This window comes from Notamacropus eugenii, chromosome 1, assembly GCF_028372415.1.
Source record: "Notamacropus eugenii isolate mMacEug1 chromosome 1, mMacEug1.pri_v2, whole genome shotgun sequence".
Classification (NCBI taxonomy): Eukaryota; Metazoa; Chordata; class Mammalia; order Diprotodontia; family Macropodidae; genus Notamacropus; species Notamacropus eugenii.
The window spans coordinates 210,567,320-210,593,226 of NC_092872.1; the positions used below are offsets into that span (position 1 = coordinate 210,567,320).

A 25,907-nucleotide genomic window follows, 5' to 3' on the forward strand; every position below is an offset into this window, starting at 1 on the left:
CTGGGTCTTATTGTCCACAATAACCCCTTCATTTCATTGCATTGGGGAATGCATTGGGGAAAATATGTTCCTGGTGTTCCAAAGTGAAATTCAGGATGTTTTCCCACAGAAATTAAATTATAAACCATAATTAGGCTCTGGATTCTAGATTATACTCCAGGGTCTAAAATATATTAGTCCTATATTTCATTTGAGATATAGGATAAATGAACTTTTGTGACTTACCTTGGGAACCTAACCACCATTTTATAATATAATTTCTAAATGAGATTATATTCTGAGTTCCAATCATTTAGCTTATATAGACACTTGAATATACCTCATTTTTAAGTTGAATACTACATGAATGTTTACTAGTACTTATAATGTATTTCTTAAAGTAGTAGTAGTAGTAGTAGTAGTAGCAGTAGTAGTAGTAGTAGTAGTAGTAGTAGTAGTAGTAGTAGTAGCAGTAGTAGTAGTAGCAGTAGTAGTAGTAGTAACAGTAGTAGTAGTAAAGTGCTAATAGTAATCGCAAGATTTGGGGTATATATTAAATAAATATCCACACAACTGGTGTGTTTCCCCCATTAGGAATGGGCTTTGAAGCAGTTGCCACCAGGTGGCATTCATAGCTAGAACTATGCTAACTCAAGCAAACTAAGTTCATGTAAAAGCACCTCTCATATTCTAACTACTCTATACATTTCCAAGTGTTCTGGATGCACTCAAAACTTGGGATATGAATTAATTCAGTCAAAATCATAACATCAGATGGCTCAGCTCTCATTCCATTTAGGTTCCCAATCTTGCCTTGTCTTCTGAAGACAAATTCTCAGGAATGTACTCACTTGATATTTAGCTTAGATGAAGCTTACTACCTTAAAATCTGAAGTGGCTTGAGTAGCTACAGCTGTTATGAATCTCTGATCCCCACTACCCTCTCCTGCTTTTCTCTAGTAAGGAACAGAAACTCCCAAAGACTATTTGTAGACCTTTGTAATCAATTATTCTGTCTCTTAGTGATAAAGGCAGAGTAGAAGAACAGTGACTACCCACTATATGTTAGATTCCACAGTGGCTATTCTTACTTTCCACTTCTAACTAGGTGGTACAGTGGATAAAAAATGGATAAAAGGCTGCGCTGGAAGTCAGGAAAACTTGAGCTCAAATCCAGCCTCAGAAACTTCTTAGTTCATATAACTTAACAGTCATTTGCCTCACTTTCCTCAGTTGTAAATGGGGATGATAATAATAGCACCAATTTTCAAAGATTGTTTTGAGGATCAAATGAGATGTTTGTAAAAAGCTTAGCACAGTGCTGGGCACATAGTTGGCACATAGTTGTTCATTCTTTATTTTTGAAGAGGATTGAAGACAATAAAGGGTGATATCTTGACTTGCATGTGAATTGGATTTAAGTGAGGCAGAGCTGCACGAAGTTGGCAGCCTTGCTCTCTCACAGAGTCATCAAAGTCAAGTGGCAAGACAAAGGTCAGGGCAAATGGTGATGGTCTGGGATGACCTTGGTATTTCGGATCAAGGGCTAAATGCTCCACAGTGCCTGTTTCAGTCGTCTTCATGGCTATTGGAACACATTGTTCTTATCCTTCCATTCCACCATGAGAAGTCTTCACATGCTTGGGGTAGATACCCCCCTCCAACTCACCAATTGGTTTGACGTCTGTCCATTACCCTCAACCTGGTTTAGCCCATCTGCAGAGTTTTACTGAGGTGTAACCACTGCATGCTACAACTTCTTGGAGCCATAGGTGAGAGCTGAGTGTACAAAAATGACAAAGTTGGAAGAGCAGCCCACAAGAGGTCTTGGCAAGCTTTCACACAAGGGGTGTTAGTCCTCCCTGAATACCCCATGTACCTCATAGTAAGATATGATAGTAGATACTTAATATTAATTCTTGTTCTCATCCCCCTTCTGCCTCATCTCACTTTACTGCCTAAAGATCCAGAAAATGCAGAGGAAAAGACAGATGTGAAGTGCTGAGTAGCAGAGACACTTTCAGCTAAGAGATTTTGCACATACACTCACACACACACATACACACACACACACACACACCTACACACACACACACACCTACACACACTGTCATCAAATAAATTACAAGTATAGACAAGTATTAAACCAGTAAAGCAAATCTTCTGGTTCAACAGGTCTGAATTAAATTTATTACAAAAATGAATAGGTTTAGATATGTGGTGAAATCACCTGAAAAACAAAGCTTTGGGAATCTTTTGGAATATGACACTATTGAATTAAAACTTTATTTGCATACTACTTTTTTTGCTATGTTTTAAATTCCAAACTGTTTCCTTCCCTCTATCTCCACCCTGCTCTACAGAAGGCCACCACATGATACAGATTTATAATTACATATAAAACCATACTATGCACACTTCTATTGATCATAATTATCATATATAATATATATTTATATGTGATAATGTATGATATATGTCTCCATCATATATATTATGATGTAGATATTTATCATATATATTATTTATCTATTTACTTCTATTTCTCCAGAGGTGTATAGCATCTTCCTTCATAGGTCCTTTAGAGTTTATTTGAATATTCATAGTGCTCAGAATAACTTGGTTGTTCACAATTACCTTTTGAACAACATTGCTGTTATTACATACAATGTTCTCTTGGTTCTTCTCATTTCACTTTTCATTAGTTCATGCAAGTCTTTCCATGTTTTGCATACTACTCTTTAAGACACCTTGACAATCCTGGTGAAGTACAGCCTTCAAAAAAGATTTGGAGATTAGTAGTAATTACATATCACACAGTACTTTAAGGATTACAAAGTACTTTCCCTAGACTACCTCTGTGAGGTATGTAATGTGCACTAAATTATCCATGCTCATGGTAAAGCAGGTGGGTAATATCAAACAACAGATGATTCACCACTAGTTTATATTTGTCTTTGGAATGCTGTTATAACATTAGGCCTAATGGTCTTGAGCCCACCATGATCATTTCCCTTTAAGGAAGGCTGTGCACTTATGGAACATACTCACGGAAAAATATTGAAGATAACATTTTTTTGAAGATTAGTAGAGTTGTGTTCCCCCAAACAATATTTCATCCACCACCAGTTTGTTTTTCCCCAATATACAAATCTCCAAGATGATATTTTGTCTAGCACTAACATTTTTTCTTCCTGATAACAAACCCCCCAAAATAATATTTACCTTGATTCTTGACATACAAATTGACCAACTTCAAGGAGGCCATCCAAAATCAGAAGATAAGAACCCCACTCTCAAAGGGTTCTTTGGAGCACACCCTCCTCTCCAAAAGGAGCACCCCTTGTTGGAGTACCCTCTTGCTGCTAAATGGATCCCTGTTTCTGTGCTCCCCGAAGTACCACTGCTCTCAGATGACTTACTCTCTATGTTAGTGTACATGCCAGAGCTGTAAACAGGTCCCCTTCTCCTTCTTCATTTCTATCTCTTCCCTCTTGCTTACAATAAAGCTTTACATAGAACTGATTCCCATTGCTTTACGTGCTTTTCTCAGAACCCAGACTCCTTAAGGAGTTGTTTTCCCCTATATCTCTGGCTGTTTTACAGGTTTTTCCTTAGACATAAACTTGATACTCAGACAATGACTTAACCTATTGACAACTGCACCTATACTGGGGGAGTATGACACTGTGAGCCCAGATGTAGAAAGCAAGGGCTAATAGGTGACTCCTATGTCCTCCTAGGAGGGACTCCTTTATGCCAGAAGACTGTCACAAAACACATTTGCTTCAGAACAATGTACATTATGCAATGTACATGTAGGTGCTCATAAGTGACAGCACTTAGTACAATGCCCAGAATATAAATGTTAGTAATAAATGTTTATTGATTGACTATTGATTGATTGACTGATAGGCAGTGTAGTTAGTGTCAGAAAACAGCACTGAATTTGGCATCAGAAAGCCTATGCTTCACTCCTGATGCTTCACTTCTTCCACTGCAAAATGAAGGTGCTGGACTATATGAACTCTTAAGAAACCTTTCTGTTCTAAATTCTGTCCCTTTTCATTTTTGACACATTAAAATGCAGTATTTAATCTGTAGCTTTTCCTTTCATTCAACAAACATTAATTAAGCCTCCACTGTGTGTAAGGCACTGCGGAACCAAACAGAAATTCAAAGATAAAATAGGTCTGGCTCTCTAGAAGCTTGCGATCTAACAGGGGAGAAAACAATTACAAAAACAAATAACCTCTTAGAGGGAGTTAAGTAAATGGAAAGGCAAAGCAATGTGAAAAACTGGAAGGCAGAAGAAATTGCTTTCACCTGGAAGAAGCAAAAGCTTCATGGATAAAGTGACATCTTTGCTGAGTCTTGAACAAAATGACAGACAAATGGAAATTTGATGAAAAATTGGGGTTGGGAAAGAGACTATTCTAGGAGTGGGTGATGATGTGAATAAGAACAAATGACAGGAAGTAGTCTAGTTTAACCAGAACATAGAATATATGAAAGGGAGGAATATATGACAAAGTTGGACGGGAGGATTGAAACCAGATTGTAATGAATGAAAGTCAGGGTCAAGAGTTTATACATTATTGAAGAAGCTGCAGGGAGTCACTTAAGGTTTTCCAGTAGAAGAATGACATCATCATAGCAGTCCATTAGAAAGATTAATCAGGAGACAATGTGGGAAATGGATTGAAGAAGGGATAGACTAGATATAAGTAGACAGATTAGCATGGTATTACAATAGCTTAGATGAAAAGAGATGAGAGTAAACAAGGTTATAGTGGGAGTAGTGAGGAAGAGCAGGGTCTAAGAGATATGGGCAAAGGTAATAATAATAGTATTTATAATGATGCTAAAAACCAGCCAGTGATATCTCAACAAAGAGTTGCACCCTGAAGATTTGTCTGTGGAAACAGAGTAATTAATGGTGACAGTTCAAGACCAGCTCATTGCCACAAGAAATTACAGAAGGGCTATCTGGACTAATGTAGATTAAGCAAGGAAACTGGAGGAACGTGCAATACATCCGTGTCCTGTAATGCTGAAAAGAGATGGGGAATAGAAGGTACCAGCTCATAGATTCAAAACCAAGCAGAGCAACTGACGGAAAATGGAGTTACCAGGAAAGCTGTGAGCCCTCAATAAAGCAAAACTTTGGGAGTTTAGTGTTCCATGCCCCTCCTATCCTCCAGACGGAGGAGAGCAGCAACTTGAGGGTGAGTTGAGAAAGTATCTTAGTGCTCCTTGCTAGTACTAAAAGAGCTTTGCAAAAGCAGCGCAAATACAATGAACTTAAGTCAACTCCAAAAAACTCCTGATGGAAAATGCTATCCACATCCAGAGAAACCACTATGGAGTCTGAATGCACACCAATGTGTACTGTTTTCTCTTTTGTGTTGTTTTTGTGTTTTCTTTCACATGTTTTTCCCTTTTGTTCTGATTCTTCTTTCACAGCCTAACTAATGTGGAAATGTTTAATGTGATCATACATGTATAACCTATATCAGATTGTATGCTGTCTTACAGAGAGGGAGTGGAGGGAGGGAAGAGGGGAGGAAATTTAGAACTCAAAATCGTATGAAACCAAATGTAGAAAACTAAAGACAAATAATTCTTTAAAAAAGCAATAGGCCATTTTTGTATGTATAGCCTTGGGGCATAGTAGTAGGCTCTCATTCTTTCTAGGTTCTCTCTTCCTTGTTGCTGTCGTCGTCGTCATCATCATTGTCATCATCGTCGTCGTCATTGTTGAGTGGTTTCAGTTGTGTCCAACTCTTTGTGATCTCATTCAGAGTTTTCTTGGCCAAGATACTGAAATGGTTTGCCATTTCCTTCTTCAGCTCATTTTACAGATGAAGAACTGAAGCAAACAGGATTAAGTGACTTGCCCAGGGTCACACACTAGGTATCTGAGGTTGGATTTGAACTTAGATCTTACTGACTCCAGGTTGGCAACTCTATGCATAGTACCACCTAGCTGCCTTATATTGTAATAGTAATAATTATTATTGTTATCATTATTACTCAGTGAATAAAAGTAGTACCTTCTAATCATGCTGTCTTCATGGCTATTCAGATCTGATTTCCACTAACTTTGAGGGATTTTCAGTAGGGGATCTTCTGAAGGGTTTACCTTCTCAAGTTATAGACATCTCTTGAGAGCAAGTCAGCTTTTTACAAGGCATGGAACATCACTTTCTCTAATCAGACTAGCTCCCTGAATCAATCTATTATCTTCCTTCCCTCATTGACTTTTCTAGTCACATCTCCAGTGACCTCTGATCCTAACCCATCCCTAACTTAGGTTGAGAAACCCAAAGTCCTTATTTCTATCTGCTATTAGCCAAATAGCTATTATATATTAGTTCTGTAGTCCCCAAAAAACTTTATTTTAATTGTTTCCCAGTTTTAGGATTTCAAAAAAAAAGTTATATGTAAATTAAGTGCTAGAAAATAATATACTGCATCTAGTTTTATGATGAGTCAGTCCTTTTGTCTCTTAAAAGGCATGCTTTTATTCTAGTGTTTTTAGAACTTTGTATCTCTCCACAAGCACAAAGTGTCCTTTTCCTTACCTTTTCAATAAATAAAATGCTTGTGGAAGAAAAGGACAATACCTTATGGGTATAGTGTTTTAAGTTTTTGCTAAGAGATATTTACTAAGGTCTAGCAAAAATAGAAATACAAATTTTCCCTCCAATACTTGGGGTTACACCCTCCTCTATACCTGCTCTCTGGGGAGGGTGTGCTTAAAACTAAAGTAGATTCCACATAGCATTAGCCCCACCAAGTTCACTTTCCAACGCAGTATAGACCGAGAAAGATGGATGAGCCTGAATCTTAGTCACTGTCAAACTGAGTCTGAATATTCAGTCAGACTTTGCTGTTTGACTTCCAACAAATTCTAGCATGGATTCCAACTTATAGACTTCTGGTGGATATCTATGTTTAAAGGGAATGTCGTAGGATTTAAATTGGAGAAACTCAAGGAAGTAGGAAACTGGGACAGGGGAAAGGTACTAGGACAACACATTGACCCCTCTTCTTTCAACAGTGGTCAGGAAGAACTACCTCCAAACTAAAGTAGCTTATGAAACACTTAACAATGAACTGAAGACTGATACCTCCAAACTAGTGTAATTCACCTACACCTAGCATAGTGTATCTCTCACTAACCTTGCTCCCCAAACCCAACCCTCTCATACACACACATACACACACTGATGCTGGACCTAACATAGCCAAAGTGGGATTGGGAATGGCCAGGAAAGACTATGTTTAGAGGTATGTTCTGGGCTGGTCCTGACTTGGGCCAGTCCCCTACTAGTTAGAAGGATATTCAACAAGGATATGCATTGAGGACACTCCAAGTTGATTCAGCTGAGCAAATTTCCCCCTAACTTGTCCATAATGGTCTAGGATCCAAGCATCAGAGTACCTCTAGAGTGCATAACGCTTAGACTTAGAGGACCAGGAGGAAGGTTAGGCTTAGGACCAGGCAATGTTGTGAAGGTTTTGTTCCCTGAGGCAATCAAGCATTGAGAATGGTTTCAACAACTTCCAAGGAAAAACTGGCTTAATTTGCATGACAAAGAGAAGGTTAGAATATTAATCCCATAAGAGGCTGCCACCAGGAAGCCTTGAGAATCATGGACTTTAGGCCATAGCAAGAAGTTTGCAAAGGTCTATGCTTTAGAGTAACTCAAACATTTCGAGAGATAGGTCATCTCCTGGATTGGCTAAAATGTTCAGCCTGATTCCAGATCAGAATCACTCAGGCATTTTTATAGGGAAGGGAAGTATCACTTAGGGGAGTTTAATTGTTTTGTTTTGTTTTTTAACCTTGAAGTCACAGGCAGAGAGACTGACAATCAATTAGGAAACGGATCATTTCAAGTCTAGAATGTTCCAAGTATAGAATGTTCCAAGTATAGAAGATTTCTATCTATTGGAACGTAGGTGGAATTGGCAGAAGGGAAGAGGGTATCAGTAAGGAGAAAGAACCATGTCTGAGGAATAGGCAGCCTATTGAACAGAAAAATCTGGCAAGAAGAATTAGAGGTTTTCCCAGACCACAACAGAGGGGGCGGGTCTAGATGATCACTAAAGTCCCTGAATGCTTTTATAATCCTGGGGTTTTTTCCTATCCGAAACAATATAAAGTCTGTTCTTTTCCTAGGCAAGTGCCAATAGGCAAAACTACTTTGGGCAAAACAGATGAAACATTTTATTACTAAAAGAAAAGTATATGGTAGGCATAGCAATGTCTAGACTTTCTACTTGGACAGTTGATTACAAAATGTTACTGTTGAAGTTGTTCCACAAGTGCTGGATTGTCAGGCAGAGAGTCATTTATGTATACAGTGAATGTAGCTTGAAAAGAATAAATCAGTTCATAGATATAAATGGAGTAGGCAAGCCATCCTGGATGGATAAGGAAAAGCTCCAGGAAAGCTTCCATTGCCCATAGTTATGCTAGAGGGGAGCTGCTCTTCACTAGAGAAGTGACCTATAGGGCATGAGACTCACAGGAATATCTTACTTGAATATGAGAATTGTATCAGGCAAGAAAAATTGGAAAAGAAATAGAGACACGTAGAGAGAAGAGAAGAGAGGTGACTGGATTGAACAATTGTGCTGTAAGCATGGGTCTAGACCTGCAGAATGAATTAAGACAAACAGGGCTTACAGAACAGTGGGAGCAAGTAGGGACAGAAGAGGTCAGGCAGAAACCTGATGACTCCTGAGCAACAGATTTCTTCATCCCTCACCTTCCCCTCCCCCAGGTTAGTAGATCTCAGTGCCTGGCACTGCCAGTATGCTGAGAGGAAGACTGGGGACTGATTCATAGTTTTCTTATCTTATTTGTCCACATGTAGAGGGACAGTTTCCCCATTTCCTCATTAGCCTTCTCTAGCAAATTTCTATATGGTATCTAAATCTAACCATCTCTGAGGAAGTGTAGGAGATTACATAGGTATGAGGCATAGACTGACTCTGCTGTTTAATTCTTTTCTTGTTATTAGCATTTATTTTACATATCAATTATTTTGCTATTTAATTTATATATCATATGTATGGTTTGGCAGTAAAAAATACAGTGGATGGGGGTTCCTGTTATAAGTGACACAGCTGACTAATAAAATAATCTTACACTGAATTTGGAATATTTGCAGGGTTCAGGGTTGTATGAAACCCATGTAACAAATAGATTTTACAACTTCCAAAGTTTGCAATATCTGTTATCTCTTTGATGTGGTTACTTCTTCTTCAGGGCAACTAGATAGCACAGTAGATAGAGCTCTAGGCTTGGAGTCAGCAACACTCAACTTCCTGAATTCAAATTTGGTTTTAAACACTTATTTGCTGTGTGACCCTGGGCAAGTCACTTAAACCTGTTTGCCTCAGATTCCTCAGCTATAAAACGAACTGGAGAAGGAAATGGCCAACCACTCTAGTATCTTTGACAAGAAATGGGGTCATGAAGAGTTGGACATGACTCAAATGACTGAACAACAATGCTTCTTCAGGTTCAGATTATAGTTGATTGGTTGATTGGCTGGTTGTGCACTCAACGCACCCTCTGATGCTGAGATGCAACAAAGTATGGATCAATTCTCTGCTGCCTATGCTAATTTTGGCCTAATAATTAACACCAAGAAAACACAGGTGCTCCATCAGCCACCACCACACCATCCATACGTGGAACCATCGGTTACAAGAAATGGAGAAGTTTTGAAATCTGTAAATAAGTTCACTTACTTTGGTAGTGTACTTCCCAGGGATGTATACATTGACAATGAGGTTTATGCATGCATTGTCAAAGCTAGCTCAGTATTTTGGAGGCTCCAAAGAAAAGTTTGGGAGAGAAGTGGCATCAGATTATAGTGACACCTTCTCAAGCTATGTGTTCTTGTTCATAGCAGTCCATCAAGAAGCTAGTGAGTGTGCTGGAGACTTTTCTCTGGTTATTTTACTACTTCTCAGATACTACTGCAGTCACATCACTGAATCTGTATCCCTCACTCTACCTACATGAAAGGATCACCTTCTTTTCTTATCCTACATGTCTTTGATGTTGTCTTTTAAGTCACCAAGGATCATAGGATAAATGATTTAGAACTGGGTAATCTTAAAGTAATCTTAATTTCAACCCCTTCATTCTCCAGATGAGGAGATAAAAACATGGAGATAATGTGACCTGCCAAAGGTCCCACAAGTACTAGTATATTCTCTGTATCTCTTATTTCCCAGTTGCATGCAAAAACAATTCTCAACATTTGTTCCTAAAACTTTGAGTTCCAACTTCTCTTCCTTCCTCCCTCCCCTACCATCTCCACTGAGAAGGCAACCAATTCAATATAGGCTATATATGAGTAGTTTTGCAAAAGACTTCCATAATAGTCATGCTGTGTTAGACTAACTATATTTCCCTCCAACCTATCCTGCCCCCTATTTCTTCTGTTCTCTCTTTTGACCTTGTCCCTCCCCAAAAGTGTTTACTTCTAATTGCTCCTTCCTCCCATTTGCCCTCCCTTCCATCATCCCCTTACCCTACTGAACCCCTTCTTCCCTACTTTCCTGTAGTGTAAGGTAGATTTTCATACCAAATTGAGTATTTTATTCCTTCCTTAAGCCAAATGTGATGAGAGTAAGCTTCATTTTTTCCCTCTCACCTCCCCCCTTTTCCACTCCACTGAAAAAGGTTTTTCTTGTCTCCTTTATGAGAGATAATTTTCCTCATTCCATTTCTCCCTTTCTCCTCCCAATATATTCCTCTCTCATCCCTTAATTTTATATTTTTAGATATCATCCCTGTGCTTTCTGTTTGTGTGTGTGTGTGTGTGTGTGTATAATCTCTCCAACTACCCATATACTGAGAAAAGTTTCAAGAGTTACAAATATTATCTTTTCAGTGGGAATGTAAACAGTTCAACTTTAGTAAGTCCCTTATGATTTCTCTTTCCTGTTTACCTTGTCATGCTTCTCCTGATTCTTGTGTTTCAAAGTCAAATTTTCTTTTCAGCTCTGGTCTTTTCATTAAGAATGCTTGAAAGTGTGATAAAGGTCTCATTTCTAAAATATATAGAGAACTGAATCAAATGTACAAGAATACAAGTCATTCACCAATTGATAAATGGTCAAAGGATATGAACAGGCAGTTTTCAGAGGAAGAAATTAAAGATATCTATAGTCATATGAAAGAATACTCTAAATCACTTTTGATTAGAGAGATGCAAATCAAAACAACTCTAATGTACCACATCACACCTATCAGATTGGCTAACATGAGGAAACAGTAAGATGATAAATGTTAGAGAAGATGTGGGAGAGTTGAGGAAACAGCAAGATGATAAATGTTAGAGAAGATGTGGGAGAGTTGGAACACTAATTCATTGTTGGTGGAGCTCTGAGCTGATCCAGCCATTCTGGAGAGCAATTTGGAACTATGCCCAAAGGGCCACAAAAATGTGCATACCCTTTACACAGCAATATCACTTCTAGGACTATATCCCCAAGAGATCATAAAAATGGGAAAGGGTCCCACATGTACAAAAATATTTATAGCAGCACTCGTTGTGGTGGCCAAAAACTGGAAATCAAGGGGATGCCCATCAATTGGGGAATGGCTGAATAAATTATGATATATGAATGTAATAGAATACTATTGCACTATAAGAAATGATGAACAGGAAGACTTCAAAGAGGCGTGGAAAGACTTATATGATCTGATGCTGAGTGAAAGGAGCAGAACCAGGAAAACTCTGTACACAGCAATGACCACAGTGTATGAGAGTTTTTTCTGGTAGACTTGGAACTTCATTGCAATGCAGAGACTTAAAAAATTCCCAATGTTCTTTTAAGGCAAAATGCCTTCCACATCCAGAGAAGAAACTATGGAATTCAATCACAGAATGTAGCAAATCATTTTCTTTTGTGCTATGTTTTGGTTTGTTATATGATTTCATTTTAATTCTTATACACACCATGACTATGGTGAAAAAGTATTTAATAGGAATGTCTGTATAGAACCTATATAAAATTGTATACCATCTTGGGAAAGGAGGGGGGAGGGAAGGGAAAAAAAGCTAAGTTATATGGTAGTGATTGTAGAACACTGAAAATAAATTTAAAAACAATAAAATGTCAAAAAAAAATTTTTAAAAGAATGCTTGAAAGTCCTTTATTTCATTGAATGACCATTTTTCCCCTGAAGTGTTATACTCAGTTTTGTTGGGTAGGTGATTCTTGGTTTTAATCTCAGTTCCTTTGACTTCTGAAATATCATATTCCAAGCCCTTCGATCCCTTAATGTAGAAACTGCCAGATCCTGTGTTATCCTGATTGTATTTCCACAATACTAGAATTGTTTCTTTTTAGCTGCTTGTAATATTTTCTCCTTGACCTGGGAACTCTGGAATTTGGTTACAGTATTCCTAGGAATTTCTCTTTTTGGATCTCTTTCAGGAAGTGATTGGTGGATTCTTTCATTATTTATTTTGCCCTCTGGTTCTAGAATCTCAGGGCAGTTTTCCTTGATAATTTCATAAAAGATGATGTCTAGGCTCTTTTTTTGAACATGGCTTTCAGGTAGTCCCATAATTTTTAAATTGTCTCTCCTGGATCTATTTTCCAAGTCAGTTCTTTTTCCAATGAAAACATTATCTTCACATTATCGTCTATTTTTTCATTCTTTGGGTTTTCTTTTGTAATTTCTTGGTTTCTCATAAAGTCATTAGCTTCCATCTGCTCCCTTCTAATTTTTAAAGAATTATTTTGTTCAATGATCTTTCAAAACTTCTCCTCCATTTGGCTAATTCTGCTTTTTAAAGCATTCTTCTCCTCATTGGCTTTTTGAATCTCTTTTGCCAGTTAAGTTAGCCTATCTTTAAAGGTGTTATTTTCTTCAGCTTTTTTTTAGGTCTCCTTTAGCAAACTGTTGACTCACTTTTCATGATTTTCTTGTATTACTCTCATTTTTCTTCCCAATTTTTCTTCCACCTCTCTTACTTGATTTTCAACATCCTTTTTGAGCTCTTCCATGGCCTGAGACCGTTGTATATTTATTTTGGAGGTTTTGGATGCAGAAGCCTTGATGATAAGCATTATTCTTCCTCATCTGAAAGGATGGAAGAAAATACCTGTTCACCAAGAAAGTAACCTTCTATAGCCTTATTTTTTTCCCCTTTCTGGGGCATTTTCCCAGCCAGTTACTTGACTTTTGAGTCCTTTGTCAAGAGAGGGGTATACTCTGGGGACCTGTGAGTTCTCAGTTCCTTCAAGATGGCATAATCAAGGGAGAGGGTTTTACTCCTCTCCTGGCCTGCGCTCTAGTCTGGGAGCTACCAAAGCTTTTCTACCCAGGATCTGCAAGTAGAATTCCCTTTCCAGAACCTCCACCAGCTCTACCACACCAGACAGCACTCTTCTTCACCCCTGGGCTGCCCACTCAGGGCTGAGACACAGATCAGTGGCTCAATTCCCACAGGGGCTTTAGGCCGAGGACTCTGTGGCTACTGGTGCTACTGCCGCAACCACTGCCACCTGGAGTTAGAACTAGGGGAGGCCCCTGCTCCCTTCTCACCCAGGTGAAAAAGCTTTCTCACTGACCTTTGAAGCTGTGTTTAGCATTTGTGGGTTGAGGGATCTGAGAACCACTGCTGGTGCCAGGGATTCTGCCCCTGAGATCTGCTCCGGTTCTGTTCCTACTGGTGCTGAGGGGCCAAGATTGGGCTGGGCTTTGTGGTCTGTGCTCCACTCTGTGCCCTGTGTGATAGACCTTTCCTGTTGGCCTTCCAGGCTACCTTGGGCTGGAAATCTCTTTCACTCTGTCGTTTTGTGGATTCTGCTGCTCTAGAATTTGTTTAGAGCCATTGTTTACAGGTATTTTATGGGCTATGGGGGAAGAACTAGAGTAAGTAGGTCTTTCTACTCCACCATCTTGGCTCCACCCTTGATCTTTTCCATTTTTTTGGACTCTTCTCTCTTTTGGATATAATGAAAATAGATCTGAATATATCTAAAAGTATTTGACCTTAATTCAACACAATTCAACAAATATTTACTATGTGCCTATTATATACAAGGTACAGCTAAATGTTGGAGATGCAAAGGAAACACAGATAAAAAGCATATGGCAGGTCAATCTGGGGAACCTTGATCAGTAACAGTCTGATTCACTTGCTGAAAGGGGAGGGTTTGATACTTTTGAATAGACATTTGCATAAGTCAGATTCAAGAAATGTAACTGTGGATTTACCCAAACAATAGATTTGCCCCTGGGCATGTACTTTCTCCCTTTGCTCACTGATCTGAATAAATGGGAGAGACTGAGAGTCTCTGAGAGTTTTGCTATGTGGGGGTGGGGAGCTTTAAGGAAAAAAATTTACTTTTCTTTTTCCTTGAGACTCTTAGAGAGTATAGCCCCTGGGGGAAGAGGAATTTTCTTTCCCCTTCCCACCACCATCTTCCATAGACAACAGCATCTTGCAGCTGAGAAGCACATGATCACATTCCATGCACTAGAGTCCATTGGCATAGTTGAGTCCAGTGGAACTGAGAGGAGGGGAGTTAAGAGGCTGGCACCTGGGGGGATCTTGCTTGGGAGACAGCATATCTGAGGGCTGGTCCTAGAGCCCTGGTTCTTCCTGAAAAGTGTGTAACAGTACTCTAAAGGCAGGATTTCAGCTAAGCCTGAAAGTTCCAGGCAATGGAGAACCACAACCCAATGCAGGAGCAAGGTCAGAGGTCTAGTTGACCCACTTACCCAGCAGGACCTCAGGAAAAGCAAGGAGATTTGGAGAATCTCCAACAAAATTTGGAGAAGACAGATAAAACATGAGGGCAAGGGGAATTAGAGGTGTAGGTAGCGTTGGCCAAGGGTACATATGCCATTTCACTTTTTCATTAGAAACCTATGGGTGTCCTATATTTCCAGGGAAAAAGCAATTATTAAGCACCTACTATGTTTTAAGAATAGCTGGATGACCCAATAGAGAGGGCAGCTAAGTGGCACGGTGGATCACCGGGTTTAGAGTTAGGAAGTTCATGAGTTCAAATCCTGCCTCAGATACTTAGTAGCTGTGGCCCCGGGCAAGTCACTTAAACCTGGTTGCCTCAGTTTCCTCATCTGGAAAAGGCAGTAGCCAACCACTGGAGAGTCTTTGCCAAGAAAACCCCCAAAAGGGTCATGCAGAGTCAGGCGCGCCTGTAAAGGAGTTACCGTGTAAGGTACTGGAGTGCCCACCTGCGGAGGGCGTGCAAAGAAAGGCAAGGGCCATTTCGCTCAAGGAGCCTGACGTCCGAGGAGGGAGGAAGACCACCCAGTAGTGTGGACTGGCTAATAAGGGAATGGCCAGTAGAGGAAGGGCACCTGGAGGGCTTCCTGGAGAAGGCAGGGTTTGGGCTGGCACTGGAAGGCGCCAGAGAGGAACGGAGAGGAGAGTATCGCGGGCACGGAGAACCTCGGAAGAAAGCGCCCGCGTCCGGAGAGGGGGTGTTTGGGGCGACACGCGTGGGGGGCAGTCTGCCGCTAGGGCAGTCCAGTATCTTCGTCATCAGCTCGGGTGGCCCCTGGCGGACCCTCCGAGGGGAACCCAGAGGCGGGGGCTCGGGCGCCGCGGCGCCTTCAGTCTGGGTGGCGGGACGCGGACGTCCACGGCCCGAGCTGGCAGAGGGTGCTCTGCCCACCGCACGCACGGCGCAGACATCCACAAGCTTGGTCTGTAACTCCCGGGCGGCTCCCAGGGCCCCAGGGGACCGCGGGCTAGCGGGACAGGGCGGCCCGGGAGCGTGCGGGGGACCCCCCCCTCCCGCGAGGGGAGCCTCGCGGGGCGGGGGTGCGCGGAGCGGCAGCCGCGCGCATGCGCCGCTCCGGAGGCTGCCGGAAGAGCCGGGGCTGCGGGGCCGGCGGCCGCCAGTGCCGGCCGGCGGGGGCTACGGGATGGGCGGCGGGGGCGCTGTGACGGCCGAGCCGCAGGAGCCGGAGCTCGTGGAGCCGGCGCTGCAGGCTCCGGAGGAGGAGTCCCCGGAGGAGGAGGAGGAGGAGGAGGAGGAGGCGGCGGCGGCCCCGGCCCCTCCGCAGCCCGCCGCTGGCGGTTGCTGCCCCTGCGCGGTCCCTAAGGACAACTCCGGTGAGTGCGGTGGGCTGTCCCCGAGGTCCGGCTGTGGGCGCCCGCGGCCCTGGAGGGGGCTGGGGCGGCCGGCGAGACCCGACGGAGCATCCGGACCCCCCGCGGGAGGGGTGCTGTGCCCGCCTGGGGACCTCGCACGGAGCCGCCCCCGGGACGGAGCCCTCGCCTCAACTTGAACTTGGCCAAGTGCGCCCGCTCTGCCCCGCGGGCGGCCCCCGGCCCCGAGGGCACGGCGGTCTGGGCACAAACGGGTCGTGCGGCTCTCGGTTAGCTCGCCTCCTTCGCCCATGCCCAGAGTGCGTTCGCTAGCTTGGCCGGCGTGGATGGAGCGCCAGCTTAGGTGCCTCCCGGCAGGTCAGGCTACAGGTAGAGAAGGTAGGGAAAAGCGTGTGGAACGTGTGGGGCTTGGCGAGAAGGCAGGGGAAGTGCAGACGCGTTAACAGACCCTGTACAGAACGTGCAGAACTAGACCGGAGCGCGTCCGGGCACGGCCGGTGTGCTGGGGGGCAGACCCGGCTGGGGCACGGCCGGTGTGCTGGGGGGCAGACCCGGCTGGGGCACGGCCGGTGTGCTGGGGGGCAGACCCGGCTGGGGCACGGCCGGTGTGCTGGGGGGCAGACCCGGCTGGGGCACGGCCGGTGTGCTGGGGGGCAGACCCGGCTGGGGCACGGCCGGTGTGCTGGGGGGCAGACCCGGTGTGCTGGGGGCAGACCCGGCTGGGGCACGGCCGGTGTGCTGGGGGGCAGACCCGGTGTGCTGGGGGCAGACCCGGCTGGGGCACGGCCGGTGTGCTGGGGGGCAGACCCGGTGTGCTGGGGGCAGACCCGGCTGGGGCACGGCCGGTGTGCTGGGGGGCAGACCCGGCTGGGGCACGGCCGGTGTGCTGGGGGGCAGACCCGGTGTGCTGGGGGCAGACCCGGCTGGGGCACGGCCGGTGTGCTGGGGGGCAGACCCGGCTGGGGCACGGCCGGTGTGCTGGGGGCAGACCCGGCTGGGGCACGGCCGGTGTGCTGGGGGGCAGACCCGGTGTGCTGGGGGCAGACCCGGCTGGGGCACGGCCGGTGTGCTGGGGGGCAGACCCGGCTGGGGTCCCGCCGGCCGCGGTGACCTTGGACAACTCCCTCTCCTGCTCAGGCTCCGGCGCTCTCCGCTACAGAGTGGGCAGACTGCAGTAAGTACCTGTTGGCGGCTTGGTCCTAGGGTCCCCTATAGCCGGGTTCTTCCAGCCCTTGTTGGGGGGCATGACGCCCTCCCTGCTGTGACCCAGGAGGGATGGGTGGCGGAGGGTGTGGCTCTCCTTTAACTCTTATCTACCTGACAATTCATGCTGAGTGGGCTATTTTCCAAACTCATAAAAATTTTTATGATATTTATTGCTGGCAATTCCCTAATAACTCTGTAATTCTCTCTACCCGTGGCATAAAGCATATAAATTGCTTATTCTGTGAAATAAAGTGGTGAGATTTAATTATCTTTTGGGGAAATATGAGTGATCAGTCTTCATTTCAGAAATGATTACTCTATTACCAGCTGATCGAAGCTCAAAAATCAGCTGAAAATACGGGGTGTACCCCCAGCTTTCTTCCCCTCCCCTTGGAGGTCCACAGGCATTACAAAACTTTTTCAATATTATCCATCTAGTGGACTGATTTTTTTTTTTTTCTCCTTAAAAGACATGCAGTTTGTGATAGGGGATGACATTCTGGAAGGAGGTAGGGAAAGGATACTGGGGATAGCTATGATGAAGTAAAAAACAGGAGAGAGGATGAAAACTTTAAACATAGATGTTCCAAAAGTCTTAGTGCAGTCTTAAACATTGATAGTTTAAACTTCACTAAGACTTTGGGGACACCCTTTGCCTAGGGTTTCAGCAGCCATTTCTAATAAACAAAATTTAGTAGGTTTATTGAAACTACTCAGGTTGAAGCAGTTGAGGCTCTTTGGTTGAAACAAAAAGTCATTTTGGAGAACAAGCCTTTAAAAAGTAAGATTAAATGCCCTTACAGGTTGTTTTTTCTCTCCCTTTCCTTCCCACATGTGGTCAATTTGTGTTATTTCCACAAATCTTTTAAAAAAGTTTTTTCTTAAAAAGCAGACAATCTAATCTAATCTAAGTTCTTTGTCAACTTGAACATTATAATAGCTGAAATTTATAATAGAGTGCTTTGACTTAACTTCACTACATGGCTTCCATTTTCAAGCATTGTTTTAGAAGAATGTTCTCTCCTATTTCAAATAAAACACAGAAATGCATTACAAGGCCAAATGCTACTTTAGGTGATCTCCTCCATTGCTCCTGTCTGTTATTGCCAGTAATTGAAATGTGAATGTAGTTTGGCAAGGTCTAATCAGTCCAGGCTGTTCATTCCCCTTCTACTTGATGCACTCAGGGCCTTCCACAACTTTTTCCAGACCACCTTTATAGACATTTTGCCAATTTCAGTTTATTATTATTATTGATTAAATAATTACATTATATTATATAATAATTAGTTATTATTAATTAAATGCCCATCTTATGGAAAATACTCTTTTAAGTGCTAAAGGAGATATAGAAGTACTCAGAGCTCCATTCTTTGAGTTTATAATCTAATAGGAAAGAAGATCACTCCGTCAGTCTTTGTCCCATTCATTCAGCCTTTCCAAAACCTAGCACTTTTCAAAAGGCCCAACTCTAGTGCTGCCACCTCCATGAAGTTTTCTCTGATCATTCTAGTTCCCAGGAGTCTCTTCCCATTGAAATCTGATAACACTGTATCACTTGTTTAGCACTTGCATGCCTTGTGACAGCTCTTGTATTGCCTTCCAAGTTACTTGACTCCAAATGTTCTCTAGTTGTTTAATGTGCTTATAGCTTATCTTCCCAGATATATTTGAAGCTGTTTCAGAGGCCAGTGATAATTTGGTGAGCGGCTTACTAGTATCTGTCAGTTTGAATATGACTAATCCTGACTTATTATCTCTATATAACCAATCCCACCCACCCACTCCCCACTTAACTTCTTGATGCTGTTCCACTTGTCCCAGTTATGAATAGAATTGCATTATATTTGTGTGGTGTGTGATTAGAGCCAAAATATACAATTTAAGTTAAAAGAATTTCTTATGAAGTTAAAATATTTCTTGAAGAAAATGTAATAAAATTAGGCATTAATGATTATAACTGTGGACTTACAGAAAAAGGAAAGTATTTCTATCCTAGGGTTGTTGTTTTTTTCCTTTTTTTCCTTTTCCTGTTCTAACTTAGGAGTTCAGGCTCCATGAATGTTTTTCTTTAAAAAAGAATCCAATTTTTTTGGGCCTGAAGTATGAAATTTCAAAAATGTAATTTCTAAGTCCCAACCACAACTGAGGTATGTATTTGACACCAGTTAATTTCCGACAGTCTTTAAATTTAATTCTTCTGGATGAACTATGTCTAGTTTTTGTTTTCATACAGAATATAAATTAGGGAGTTTTGGCTGCATACTTTAATGACTGCTACCTACAAATTAGTCTGCAGCCAAATTTATGCACACAGGTGTCTATAGTGAGACCTATTCTTAAATATAAATGATAAATTTTTAGAAATGTCCTTGGAAACTCTGTTTACATAATTATGCTTATAGTCCAGGCTGTGAATTACCTCACTCATAAAAAAAAAGTAGTGGTCCTCAAAAGTTAAACTGTACTTGCAAATTCTTTGGTATTTAGAATTGTGAAGTGACATATACATTTATAGAAACAGAGCAGTTTGCTGTTTAGTTTTTTTTAAACAGAGTACAAGCAACATCTTTAAGCAGTAGTATTTAGTGGCTAACCCTGTACATTCCTGTTTGAAAATTATAATTCTAGTTTGCAAAGTTTATCATGTGGTTGACTTTCCACCTCTTACTCAGAGAACCTTGTGTTGTAGGAAATTGTTTCTTACATAACTGGTTGTTTCTTACATAACTGTGAAGTGCTTCAAGGCAGCTGCATTTGAAAATCTAAATGGTTTTATTGTTATTAGTTTTAAAAGTTTGTGGTACTTTATGTTCTTTATCCCAGGTCTAATTTATTTGTGCCACAAATTTTACTACCATCAGGGAGAGAAGGCTCTTTGCTACTACTACCATCCCCCACCCCTTTTATAGGAATGAATATAAAGGGATATAGACATTTATGGTTGAGTTTAAAGCTCATATGACCAGCAAAGGAGCCAAGAATTCTAAATTCATAGATTGAGAGCAGGCAGGAATCTGAGTCTGGTGCAGCCTCATCACTGTATAGATGAGGGAAACAATAGAGGTCCCACAGGTAGAAAGTAGCACATAAAGGATCTGAACCCAGGTTTTCTGACTTCAAATCCAGTATACCTCATATAAACCTCAGGTAATAAAAGTCAAATCTCATTTAAATAAAAATGAAATAGTTGTATACTTATATGAAAGGCTTTAAAATTGGCTCTGTGGGAATTACAAAGAAGTACAGGATTATCCTTCATTGTCTACCAGAGAGAAGACCTGTATACATGAAAAGCTAAATTTAACATTTCAAGATAACTGAAGAAAGGATCTCTATTTATTAGCTAATGCTGCCTCCTAGTGTTGCTAAAGTGATTCCCTACCTTGCATAGAGTGCTTTTATGAAATACATTTTTGTTTTATAACACATAGTAGTTGGAGAATACTTCTTGCATTTGAGAGGCTGTAAATATATGTTTTCAGAAGGCCTAATGAAATTTTCCCCTGCCTTGTTGCCAACCCATTTTTCAGAGATTTTCCTGTCATCTTGGCAAAGAGCTTCCTGTTTTAATGACACAGACAATGTGAGGAGTGAATGGTATTTCTATAATTTTAAAATGGCTATGTACAAATATCAGACATGGGGAAAATTGATGCTTGGGATATTGAGTGGATGGCTTAAGAGGTAAAGTTTGTGAACTCATTCATCTTTTGAATATTCCCCAGATTTCTAACTGAAATAACCATTTGAAATTAATAGACGTATTTATGAAAACAAAAACTAATTGGCATTTAATCTTTTTTCAGAAGCTAAGAAGAAAGCTGCGTGCCCTGGACTTGGCTTGTTTTATACATTATTGTCTGCCTTCTTTTTCTCAGTGGCCTCTTTATTAGTAAAAAAAGTACAAGATATCCATTCATCAGAAATTAGTGCATTTCGATGTGTGTTCCAAATGCTATTTGTTCTTCCTTTCATGGTATACAAAAAGTAAGTATTACTTTTAACTATAAAATGAGGGACTTAATTTTTCACAATTGTCAAATCTAAAATTTGTCTTTTTGTCTATGGAATATTCATTGACTCCACCCATATTGATGGATAATCTTTTTGTCAATATTCCTATCCTTTACCAATTTTCACTGTCTTATGCCAGTAGAACATATCTGCCTGTAGGAGATTTCCCACCCCAATTTCCATAAAAACCAAAAGGAAGTACAGTGCACACTTTTTATTTTCTTATCCCCATAAAGTGGGGGGGGGGGTTTACAAACAAAGGGGTGGGGAACAAGCATATTTGAAGAGCCACTATGTGCCAGGCACTGTGCTAAGTTCTTTACAAATATTATCTCATCTGATTCTCACAATAATCCTGTGAGATAGGTGCAGATGTTATCTTCATTTTACAGTTGAGGAAACTGAAGCACCCAGAGGTTTAATAACTTGTCCTGAGTTGCATAGTATCTGAGGCTAGATTTGAACTCAGGTCTTCTTGACCCCAGTCCTAGCACTCTGTCTACTGCATCACCTAGCTAACTCATAAGAAACATACCTGCACACATTTTGTAAAGATGGTATGTTTCTGAGTAATGGTTTCATTCCTTCTCACACCCATCTGTACTACCACCAAATGTTTCATTTTATTATTATTCTAATTACCATATAATAAAATAAGATTAGAATATTATAGTAGTATAGGAGTGGTAGTAATATAGTAGAATAGACTAGTATACTAGTATAATTAGAATATTTTTCTATGTAATAGAATAATATTATTCTGTGTGATATAATAACAATATTTTGTATGTAGAATATAGAAAAGTTTTAAATTAGTGGATCATTTGATGCTAACATGAGGAAGAGAGAAGCTGGTCAGTATTGATTTCTCTGTCCCTACCAATCTGCTCTCACACTTGTCCTCCACTCTCTCCTTCTGCCTTCCCTATGTTAGGAGTATCAGACTGTAACCCTCTAAATCTCACCAGAATGCTATTGGGGGAGAAGCAGACAATGAGTTAGAATTCTTTGGATTGTTTTGAGAACAGGGATGCTTAACTCTTAAATGGAAAGCTTGAAAGAAAATCCTAAATGTAAACTATATATTTCAATTACTTAAAAATATTTTCCCTCTCACAAACACACATTCAGAGAATCCTGTATCGTATACAGAACCTGAGAAGTCAATTCAGTCATCTTCCTACTTTATGAAATGATTTTTCTGTATAATAGTTTATTGTCTGAGTAGTGGTTGTCCAGCCTCACTGAGACACAGGACAATCCATTTTTTTAGGACAGTTTAGGACAGTTACTTAAAATGGTTTTTCATGCCAGACATTAAGAAATTAACAAAAGAGATATGTAGATCTAGATTCTAATTAACTTTGTCTCTCAATGCCATATAAAAATTGTGGGTCTTAATTTTTTAGTGAATAGGAATGAAAATCTAAAAAATATGGGTTTCCCAAAATTGTACTTTTGGTACATTTTTAAGAATCTGGTAAACATTGGGTGTTTGTGAAGGCAGGGTGATGGTTTGTGGAACTATATTTATTATGTCAATTTTATTTTAGACATTCTTTTCAGTTTCTTTAAAGGCACAATGTAATCCTCTTAATTGGTCATGTGTGTCACTGAGATTTTGCTAAGAATGCCTCTTAAGATATGCACCTCCCCCAATGCTAATGCCAGATAGTCACAGACAAATCTAGTCTCTTAAAAAGGTATGTAGCTCTGATACCAATCATCAGTACTTTATCCTATGATTATTTATTTGTGAATACGTTCATCTGTTTAATTTAATAATAATAATGACAGCATCAATCAATCAAGAAATCTTTATTAAATGTACTTTGGATACCAAAAGAGGTGAAAGAAAAAACCCCTGCGCTTGAGGGGCGTTGTCAGTTCCTTGAAGGCAGGGATTATTTTTCTGTATTCCTAGGATACACAGTAGGCAGGTAATAAATGCTTGCTTGTTTGATTAACTCCTTTATATTACAGAAAGTTTTTCAAGTTATGTAGTTGGATTTAAAGTGAACATCTGGTCAGGTGATTCTGACTAAAACATTTTAATTCTTCAATTCTTTTCCATTTAATATATCATATTTTCTGTAGTATTAGCCTCTCTTGTATAGCACATCCTTCCCAGACACACATCCAGCTAACAGTACATATTACTCATAAGTGAGTTTTCTTTACAGAGTAGCTGAAATTTGTACATCATTACTAAGTTAATGTAACATGCCTTTCTTTGTTTTAATTTACAGAACCGGGTTTTGGGGACCAAAAGGCAAACGAATTTTCCTTTTGCTCAGGGGAGTCTTTGGTTCCACAGCGATGATCCTTCTCTACTATGCTTTCCAGTTAATGCCCATTGCTGATGCCACTGTTATCACATTTACTACACCAGTTTTCACTTCACTATTTGCTTGGATATATCTCAAGGAAAAATATAGTCTTTGGGATCTTTTCTTCACTCTCTTTGCAATTGCTGGTGTGGTACTTATCGCAAGACCACCATTTTTGTTTGGCTACAACACAGCAGGGATAGAAGAAAACCATTCCCATCACCTCAGAGGAGCATTAGCAGCTGTAGGTGGTGCAATGTGTGCTGCTCTGACTCTCGTTATACTACGAAAGGTGGGAAAATCTGTACACTATCTGCTGAACATTTGGTATTATGTAGTGATTGGACTAGTGGAATCTGTCATCGTACTTGCTGTACTGGGCGACTGGCGTCTACCTCATTGTGGTTTGGATAGGCTGTTTTTGGTATTAATAGGACTTTTTGGGTTGGGGGGACAGATATTTCTCACTAAAGCAGTTCAGGTAGAAAAAGCAGGGCCTGTGGCCATCATGAGAACAATGGATGTAGTCTTTGCTTTCTTACTTCAGATTATTTTCCTTCATAAAATACCAACGTGGTGGACAGTGAGTGGCACCCTTTGTGTGGTAGCCAGCAGCTCTGGAGCTGTCATTCGCAAATGGTACAACAGTGCCCACGTGAGACATTAGTGATAAGATAGACTTGTTGGGTAGAACTTCATCCCAATAACACAGAAAACTTTAAGGTATATTTTTATTAATTGGTCTTACAGTTTATAAGTTTAAGAATAGAAGTATAATTTTTGAAAACGGCATGTGTTTTTAATAGTTTTAAATAACTTGGCTAGTTGACTCTCCCAGATATTATGAATTTTATCAAAAGAAAAAAAATTTGATTTAAGTTTTTTTCAAGACTAGAACAAAAAATGGTACATGTTAATGCTTTTAAGAAAAAAAAAGTATTGTCTTTATTGTGAGCACCTGTGTAGGTGAGGGAATTAAGAATATTTTGAGCAACATGATGGCCAAATTAGCATTATATTAATTAAGTGAATATTTACATTTGTAAATTTTAGCATAGTAAGCAGAAACTAAAATAGAAGCCTTGATTTTTTTTTAATAGCGTAAATCTGTTTTTTTAGACCAAAGCCTAGATCTAAGTGCCTTTCCATGCTAATACTAGAATTTGAACAAGCAAAAGCTTGTTCATTTTTTTTAAAAAGCAAAAAGTCCTTGAGTCAAATTTGGCCAAATGTTTAAGTAGCCACAGTAAGTATAGCTACAGCCTACAATTTTAATTTTCCTATGTTATTATGTAAAACTGCATTTAGATTTTGATATTTATAGCCTCTCATTTCAGTTTTTCAAATCATAAAGAGGCAAAATATTTTAGCCACATTTACAGCCTAAAGTGATTTCTTCCCCAGAAAAGGTAGTTTTCTATAAATCTGTTCTAGATATTTAAAGCAATACCAAGTGGAAATCTCTCAGGATTTTAGGTAACTTTTTAAAATTACTTTTTATAATAACCTCTAAACCAAAAACATGGCTTCAGGAACTTTGGTGTACTTTTAAAAGCTAACTTTTCTAGGCAACATTAGTCATCTTAATTTGTGAAAGAAGCAGACTTTTTTTTCCATTGGAATTAGAATGTGGTTCTTTATTTTTTTAATGTTAAAACTTTTGTCATTATCTTCATGACACCTTGAATGGAAAAAATAAATATTTCACTGCACATAAAAATGATGGATAAATAATTGCTGGAATGTTATATTACATGTTTTATGCATTAAGTCCATTTGAGTTAAATGGCACCAGGGTTTTAAATAAAACATTTCATATGTAGCATTCTGTCAAGCCAGAATTTACCATGCCTTCAAATGGAAGAAACTGTAATATCCAGAAGACTATTTAATAGCTTGTCTACTTGCTAAGGAACTTAATGTAAGATAATTGGATTTGGTGGTGGAAGACCTGGTTTTCAATTCTGGTTTTTGCTGCTCATAATTTTTGAGCCCTGACCAGGACACTTACCTCTGAGCTTTCTATTTCTCCACCTGTAGAACTTCTAGCTCCAAATCTTATGAAAGTAGTGTGATCTCTGTGTTGGTCCTAAGCACCTCTCTAATGAGTATATGATGAGATTTAATTCCCTCACTACCCCAAGCAGACTTTCCTGTTGGCATAACCCTTGAGCCAGTGAGTTGGAATAATACAACTTCTTTTCCATTTTCTGGTCATTTATTCTGAAGGAGC

The 25,907-nt window shown here is 40.5% G+C and overlaps 1 protein-coding gene across 1 annotated transcript; it reads left to right on the plus strand.

Annotated features, from left to right (window-relative positions):
* Nucleotides 1-15,914: 15,914 nt before the first annotated feature.
* Nucleotides 15,915-25,496, plus strand: SLC35G1 (solute carrier family 35 member G1). Its single transcript, XM_072625610.1, has 3 exons — nucleotides 15,915-16,124; nucleotides 21,137-21,317; nucleotides 23,594-25,496. The coding sequence occupies exons 1-3, from the start codon at nucleotides 15,935-15,937 to the stop codon at nucleotides 24,339-24,341; spliced, it is 1,119 nt and encodes a 372-aa protein (XP_072481711.1). The 5' UTR covers nucleotides 15,915-15,934; the 3' UTR covers nucleotides 24,342-25,496.
* Nucleotides 25,497-25,907: the final 411 nt, after the last annotated feature.

Bases quoted from the DNA above. Each gene is read 5' to 3' on its own strand.
- SLC35G1 (XM_072625610.1), top strand. From the start codon at position 15,935: ATGGGCGGCGGGGGCGCTGTGACGGCCGAGCCGCAGGAGCCGGAGCTC. The intron at 16,125-21,136 runs GTGAGTGCGGTG...ATCTTTTTTCAG, and splicing joins GGTCCCTAAGGACAACTCCG to AAGCTAAGAAGAAAGCTGCG. The intron at 21,318-23,593 runs GTAAGTATTACT...TTTAATTTACAG, and splicing joins CCTTTCATGGTATACAAAAA to AACCGGGTTTTGGGGACCAA.